This window comes from Mus musculus, chromosome 13 (genome assembly GCF_000001635.26).
Source record: "Mus musculus strain C57BL/6J chromosome 13, GRCm38.p6 C57BL/6J".
NCBI lineage: Eukaryota > Metazoa > Chordata > Mammalia > Rodentia > Muridae > Mus > Mus musculus.
The window spans coordinates 50,158,118-50,166,406 of record NC_000079.6 but is presented as its reverse complement, the minus strand read 5'-3'; the positions used below and the strand labels follow the sequence as shown (position 1 = coordinate 50,166,406).

The 8,289-nt window shown below is 44.6% G+C and overlaps 1 protein-coding gene and 1 pseudogene across 1 annotated transcript; both read left to right on the top strand.

Annotated features, from left to right (window-relative positions):
* The first annotated feature begins 796 nt into the window (after positions 1 to 796).
* Positions 797 to 1,825, top strand: Gm47412 (annotated as a pseudogene).
* A 1,183-nt stretch (positions 1,826 to 3,008) lies between these two features.
* Gm19470 (predicted gene, 19470) lies at positions 3,009 to 4,585 on the top strand. Its single transcript, XM_017315654.2, has one exon. The coding sequence runs from the start codon at positions 3,009 to 3,011 to the stop codon at positions 4,083 to 4,085; it is 1,077 nt and encodes a 358-aa protein (XP_017171143.1). The 3' UTR covers positions 4,086 to 4,585.
* Positions 4,586 to 8,289: the final 3,704 nt, after the last annotated feature.

The window sequence follows — 8,289 nt, the reverse complement described above, 5'->3', positions numbered from 1 at the left end:
CAGTAAGAAAACAGCTACTGGAAAAGGTAGGCTTCTGCTTTCCTGTGGAGAGATATTCCCTCTGGCCTAGCGTTTAATGAAGAGGACATGGTATATAAGAAAAAAGTGGGGGCATGTTGAAATGAAATTAGAATTATGGAATCCCCAAGTATTGCGATGGAAAGGAGCTGTGGTTGGCCTGGGAAGGGTGCTAAACATGGGAGTGTTGTTCAAGGCACTGGAGTGAAGCTGTGACCCTGGATCAGGGGAAGGACCCAGGTTCACCTGACAGCAGGTAGCTTCAATCCCTCAATGGCATTTCTCTTCCAGATCCTGGGCCATTACCATGTTGTAATTGGTATTATAAAGGTTGAGGTAGGGGAAAGAAAAGTGTACATGGAGAGATGAGTCCCCTCCATTCCACTTGCTAACTTTCAGTGTTTGGTCTTTGCACTATGGTGCTTGAGCATTACAGTCCTAGCATGCAGAGTTCCAAGTGGATGCCTCACCCCTGTGTGTTCTCATTCCTCATCCTGATCCTACTTAACTATCTCCAGGTTGTACAGATTCAGGAAAAAAATGCAGAAGAGACGAAGACACCATCACAACCTATGGAAATGTAAGAAATCTTTGTCTAATCGAATTTTCATGCTAGGATATGGGCTCAGGGTCTGGGCATCTTCATTCTGGATATGCTATGCTGGGAGGGATTTGAAGGCATCTTTGTAGGATGTGAGACTAAGGGGCATAGGATATGTAGCCGATGGGGGTGCCAAATTTACACAGACAGATGGTCCTCTTGATCCTCTGATTGGGGATGATGCTTTTGCCTCCTGTCTTTTGCAGCCCCAATAAGCAACATTACAACAATCATAGTCGATTTTTCTGGGGTACATACTCTATTAACTCTGAATCAGTTGTGGCTACTGTCCATGAGCTCAGAAGCTCTTCCTTGGAAAACATAAATCTGTGAGGTTTATTGATGCCAGTGGCCTGATGAAGCTCCATCCCAGGCTAAAGGACTTCCACAGCATTCCCAGTATCAGCCATTACCTCACCACCATGTGACACCAAACTTGGTAGATGAGAAACAAATCCAAGAAAAGAAAATCCTCACAAGATCTACCCCAAAATAAACACCTCTTTGTTTCAAAAGTAGGACCTATGTGGTGCCATATCCCACCACCGAGAGAAGGATACAGGCATCCCTACCAGCTAGAAGCCTGCCTGGGAAACATGGACCATATTCAAAAGAAGCCAAAGGTTATGAGGAGCAAAAACATCTAAAAGCTATTAGCAAGCCCACTGACAACTTGCCCAGGGGCACCCTGCATTGTAAAGCTATCAGTCCAGCCACCATCCATCCTGAGCATTGCAGGAGGCTCCAGCTCCATAAGGACCCAGAGAATAATGAAAAGATAACTAGAGTCAGAGAACAACAAGGAACCCCATTCAGATTCCTCCCCTACAGGAAACCAACCCAGCCCTCCATCTTCAATGGCAAACCCTACAAATGTAGTAAATGGAAGGGGTCTGTGCCTACAGGGCTGCCCTTAAAGAAGGACATAGCAAAATCTGATGTGCATAACACCATCAAGAAGGACCTTGGTGTAGGGGCACAAAAGGTGCCTGGCACTGCAAGCAGCAGCCCTGAGAAGGAGGTGAGACCCAGGAAACCTGTGCTGAGGACAGACAAGGTGTCTTCCATGAAACCTACTGAGCACTATTCCCTGCCTGAGGCAAAGAGAGCATCAAATTTCACAGAGCTTCCAGTGGTAGCTCCATAAAGCTCAAGGATACAGCCAAGTCTAGGATAGCAGAAAAAGGAGAGGCTACTTCTAAAAGCTCTTGGAAGAACACCTTAAGCAATGATTTATCAGAAAGAAACCTCAGCAAAAAAGACAGTGGTCAAGGGGATTCTTTAAGGATTGATCAACCCACACCAGCTGCTGAGCAGACAAAAGTCTTAACAATTAAAATGGTCATCTACAGAATGATAGCTGCACTGAAATCCCTTGTGGATGTTCTGTTCCAGATCTTGGAGGATAGTGAAGAGGTACAAAGGTTTGAAGTGGAAACACTGACACCACAGCTGACATCCCACTCTTCTGAGAGTCTGTATGGCACAAACTATAGCAGACCAGCAAGCAGGAGGAGCTGTGGCCATTCCAGCCCTGAGATGCATAACTATTCTTTCACATATAGAGGAATGGGAGACAAACTGCAGTAAGGGATTAAAGCCCAGAGAGCCTGTGACCCATATATGAACCAATAGAAGAGAGGGATGTGCTTTGACCAGCTCCTCATGCCCAAGGGGAAAGAACTTCCATGTGAGTACAGGAGAATTGGAGCCAAGCAGGAGCCAGGTCTTGCTGCCCAGCAAGCCTCTGACTCTAGGTTTTGGGATAGAAAGGAGCTGTGGTTGGCCTGGGATGGGTGCTACCCATGAGAGTGTTTTTCAAGGCACTGCGGTGATGCTGTGACCCTGGATGGGGGGACCCAAGTTCACCTGGCAACAGGTAGCTTTAATCTCTCAACTGCAATTATCTTTCATATCCTGTACAAATCAAACTTAGTTGACTTTTCTGGGGTACATTGTCTATTATCTCTCAATTAGTTGTGGCTACTGACCATGAGCTCTGAAGCCCTTCCTTGGGAAAACATAAATCTGTGGGGTTTATTGATACCTGTGGCCTTGATGAAGCTCCATCCCAGGCAAAAGGACTTCCAAAGCATTCCTGACATCAGCCATTACCTCACCTACTTGTGACACCAAACCTGTTAGGTGAGAAACAAGTACAAGAAAACAAAATCCTCCCAAGATCTACCACAAAACAAACACCTCCTTGTTTCAAAAGTAGGGCCAATGTAGTGTCATGTCCTACCAGTGAGAAAGGCATACAGGCATGCATACCAGCTGGAAGCCTATCTGGGAAACATGGACTGTATTCAAAAGACACCAAAGGTTATGATGAGCAAAAACATCAAAAAGCTATTAGCAAGCCCACTGAGAACATGCCCTGGGTATCATGTATTCTAAAGGTATCAGGCCAGACACCATCCATCCTGAGCATGGCTGGAGCATTCAGCACCACAAGGAGCCAGAAAATAACCAAAATACAACAAATATGGAAGAACAACAAGGAAACAGATTCAGATTCCTCCACTTCATGAAACCAACCCAGGTTCAGGGACATTTCCCATCATACACTGTTCATTATTGCAAGAACAGGACTCAACTCTCCCAGCCTGCCCAGCCCTCCATCTTCAATGCCAAACCTTACAAATGCAGCAAATGGAAGGGGTCTGTGCCTACAGGGCTGCCCTTAAAGAAGGACATAGCAAAATCTGATGTGCATAACACTATCAAGAAGGACATTGGTGTTGGGGCACAAATGATGCCTGGCACTGCAAGCAGCAGCCCTGCGAAGGAGCTGAGACCCAGGAAACCTGCATTGAGGACAGAAAAGTTGCCCTACATGAAACCGGCCGAGCACTATTCCCTGCTTGAGGCAAAGACCAAAATTAAGCCAGCATCACACATCACAGAGCTTCCACTGAAACACGGGAGAACCAATCTGCAGATGCTTGTGGCAAGGGATCTGACCCCACCTGGAGTTCCAGCCTCAAACCTCCCCCAGGTTGTGAATCCTGCCTCACCCATCTGTGATTCCAAGGCTGCCAGGGTCCTGCAAAGGTTGCATCACCAGGATCCAGGAGGGACAAGGATGAAAAGTGCATCAGTTGCGAGGCCAGAGAGAGATGAGTTTATACACTCAACTGCAGAGGCTCAGGAGACCCACAGAGCCCCTCCACTTGCTGCCAGCCTCGGGGCCACAAAGTCTCATCTAGATCCATTTCCGAGATACCTGAGTGTTCAGAGACCTACTTCCTACTTCCTGGCAGCAAATCCCCAACAGATCAGGACCATCGGAGGCATTGGAAAAGGCAGTCTGAAGCCAAGTACCAATCCCAAAATGGCCAAGCATGCAACACAGAAGAGCTTACAGGAGGTGGACTTAAGACATCACCCCAGGGTTATGACAATGGAAGGCCTCGGAGAAAGGGTCCGACCTTCAGAACCAAACAAACTACAGTGGAGGTGAAAGAAGAGCCACCTCGTGCATGGAGAGTGAGTCTGGGATCCAGTGAGAGTCACAATGGCAAGGACATCAATATCAGTCCCAGGGTTTTTGGGTCTTTATGGGTCAAAAAACTCCCAGCCCATCTACAAATACCTACCTCACAACACATGCAGGACTCAAGTGAGAATATTTTGAGTTCAAACCAGCAGCCAAGAGCCTGGCCTGTGAGTCACCATCCAGTTGGCCCCAGTAGAGTCAACCATGCCAGGGTCAGCCTGCCTTCACAGGACTCTCTGCCCAGCTTCCAGGCTAGTTGCCAAAACACCAAGAGTTCCCAGGGCTTATCTAATGTCTAAACGAAGAGACAGGAAATGGTGGAATCTAAAGATCAGTGTTGCAAAGGATCAGAACTAAGTGCTGGATCGCAATGGGTTTCACTTTCATGAAAAGAGGCAGAGTACTCTAAGATCTACAGGCATAAGTCAGGGAGAAAGGAATGCGAGAGTAAGACATTCCATTCAGAGCACCACAGAGCTCAAGGATACAGCCAAGACTTGGATAACAGAAAAAGGAGAGGCTATGTCTAAGACCTCTCAGAAGAAAATCCTAAGTAATGCTTTTCAGTGTCAAAACCTTAGCACAAAATGCAAGGGACAGCAGGATATTCTAAAGAATTCTAGCTCCCCACCAGCTACTGAGCAGACACAGAAGGTTGTAACAACAAAAGAGTCCATCTACCATATGCTAGGTGAAATTACATGCCGAGTGAATATTCTGTTCCAGATCTTAGCGAACACTGAAGGGAAGCAATCAAAGGTAAAGGAATGGTATAAAGTGGAATCACTGAGATCCAAGCTGGGTGCCTCATCCCACACCTCTGAGGGTCTGTATAACACACACCATAAGAGAGCAGCAAGCAGGATGAGCTGTGGCCTTGCCAGCCCAGAGGAGCACAACCGTCCACTTACATAAATGAGAAGTAGAGACAAAGTGCACTCAAGAGTTGATGTCCAAGGAGCCTGTGAACAACATCCAAATCTAGTGAAGAAAGAAATGGACTTTAAGCTGTTACCTATTCCCAAAGGGAATGAACATCTATGTAGGTACAGGGTACCTGGAGACAAGCACAAGCCAGGCCTTGCAGTCCAGAGAGCCTGTACACCTGGCAAAATTAGGATCAAGTTTGGATTAGGGCACTGTCCACATAGAAGTCCTGAGGGGCACCACCATTCCTTCAGATACACAAAAATTGGAGAGAAAGAGGAGCCTGGTTTTACCTATAAAGCCTTTGACCCACATCAAAGTACAATGAAAGGAATGGGTGGTGGCTTCGCTATAAGTTCCAAAGAGAACCATCCAGTCAAGATCAAGGAGAACTGGAAACCAGTGGCACTCAGGTGTTGCTGGCCAGAGAGCCTCTGACACAGAGTAGACCAGAATAGGACAAGGAGCAGGTGGCTCAGGCCACCCATGTCTCCACACACCAGGAGGTTCTAAAAGATGTCCCATCTGCTCAGTCATCATTTCCCCTGTGCCTCCTGGTAATAAACTTGGGTTTTTCCTACAAAGAATCTTTTTCTTTCTCGTGCTCATTCTTCTGTGCTCATGGCTCCTGCCCAGAAAGGAAGTGATTCCTGGTTCACATTCCTGCTTTTGAGCAGAGCTGTTTCTGTCCTACAGTGATGGTACTCTTGGGCTCCAGCTCAGGAGTACAGGGGCTTCCTCTGGCACACAGCTTGGCTTAGTCTCTGGTCCTTTGAAGCCTGTTTTCCCAAGTCCACTCACTTCAGTAACTAGTATTAGCCAGTGGGGTTAGAAACTTTTAGTATGTTTGAGGACTGTTTATATTTGTGATTATTACATATGCTGAGCCTTGAGCACTCTCCCAATTTACTAGCAATCTTTCTCTGCAGTTTAGAGGAGCATATATTTTGGCTATGAGCCCTTCATTGGTTGTATATCTTTGAAGGAAATTATCCTATTCAAAGAACTTTCCCCTGGATATTGAGTTACAGGTGGCTGTGTACAACCATGTGAGTGCAGGTAATTGATCCTTGGTCCTGTCTAAGGCAGCCTGTGCTTTTAACTACTGAGCCACCTCTCCAGTCCCATATGTCCTAATATTGTAAGAAATGACTTTAACTAGTTCATTCCTCAAAGAATTTCATTTTCCCCTTTATTTTTGCATATCTGTCAATTTCCAAGAAGAAAAAAAACTAAATTTTATCATGATTATTTTGAATCGTTTAACAGTATATTGAATTCTTGTTTTCATTACATTACAGTGTGTATCACTTACAATAACCAATATCAGTACAAAACTGATTTTTTTTCAAAGATTTCTTTTTTTATATATGTAAGTATACTGTAGTGGTCTCCAGACACTCCAGAAGAGTGCATCAGATCTGTCATGGAGTTGTTCTGAGCCACCATGAGGTTGCAGAGATTTTAACTCAGGACCTTTGGAAGAGAAGTCAGTGCTCTTAACCACTGAGCCATCTCTCCAGCACCAAAACTGATTTTTTTCAAAGATGAACATGATGCTACTATTTTAAGTTTAGAATTTTTTTTTTTTTGGTTGTCCTGGAACTCACTTTGTTGAGCCTGGCCTCGAACTCAAAATTCCACCAGCCTCTGCTTCCTGATTTCTGGGATTAAAGGTGTGTGCCACAACACCTGGCTCATGCTAGCTCTAAGTTTAGAACTAGTAAATGTATCTTTTCATAATATTGTAAAACTTTCTATGGTTTCCAACTTGCATTATATATTTTTCTAAATGCAAGTTTTGGTTTAGAATTATGGCCACTAGACCACTATAATTTATGTGGATTTGTTTTGTGTTCCTTAAGGTAAAAATATATAAGTAAATGTGTAGTGAGGGAGAATTCTGGGAAAAGGAGTAGGAAGTGAAAGAATATGAATAAAATATAGTATGAAAAACTTACCAACAAAACAAAACAAACAATGCTTTGGAAAGTAAAAATAGATGTACTATTACACCCGGTCAAATGACATTAACTAAGAGTTCTCTCTGCTATATAGAAAAACAACTGACTTCTGCGTATTGAACAGCTAACCAGCTACTTTGCTCATTCTCAGAGCTTTCCTCTCTGCAATTTTCCTATAAGATCTGCTGTTGGGATGGACATGTGCTATCCACTTCCAACCCACTTCTCACTGAAACTCCATTCCCTAGTGTGATATGGGCTTTGGGACGAAACTGGGTCAAAAGCATTGCAGTGAAACCCTTGTACATAGAAATAGAGAAGAACTTCTATGTGCTCTGTCATCTATGTGTAGTGTATATTTGTATGATAGGTGTATTTGTGTATGTGTGGTGTGTATGTGCATGTATACCTTTCCTTTATTTCCTTCTAACAGATTGGTGTACAAATACATGAGGTGAATCTGCAGACCATGAAGGAAGTCCTTATAGCTACCCATTCATGTTGTATGCAACTCCTCCCTTTTTGTACATGGCCTTGCAGAGGGTCTGAATTGTATATCCCAGAGAAGACTAGGGGAGGGGACCTCCAACTTATATTGATGTATGTAGAAGACATCAAACTCGATGCGTACTAACTTTTCTAGTGCAGTTTTGCAGGAGGAAACACCCACACCTATGTGGGTAACCACCAACCTAAGCTCTTTAAGTGAACCCTATACACTCATTGGTTCCCAGAGTGGATGCTGTCTGCATGTGTCACTGGAATCTGAGGAAAGAGGGTTGATATTAAGTCTCCCCAGGTGAAGAAATGCTATTGACACCCAATCTCGTAACTTTTACTTCTTTTAATATGTCAGGGCAGGAGGTGTCCAGGAGGACCTTACTCTACCATGATATGTGGGTCATTACAAGAGGAGGAATATCCAGCAAGACCCTATACCTATCCCTGTACTTCAGGTGACACTGTCATCAGAGGGTTGTCTAGCAGGTTCTGGTACCTGGCATTGTACAGGACACAGTAGAAGAGATGCTGTCAAGGCAGGACTTTTATCTACAAATCTATTGAGTGTCCTACATGTCTTAAGCTAGCAAATATCTATAGGGTGTTAAGAGGGAGGTGCATGCTCAATACATATATAAGTCTCTCGGTTATTAGGCCCTGTTGCATACCACGTGCAACTGCACCTGCCAACAGAGTGCTATGATCAGTTCCAGCTGGCAAGCTCTTCCCTGCCACACATAATATGCTGGTAATCTGGCCTCACCATACCACACTCT

Coding starts and splice junctions, on each gene's coding strand:
- Gm19470 (XM_017315654.2), top strand. CDS start 3,009: ATGTATTCTAAAGGTATCAGGCCAGACACCATCCATCCTGAGCATGGC.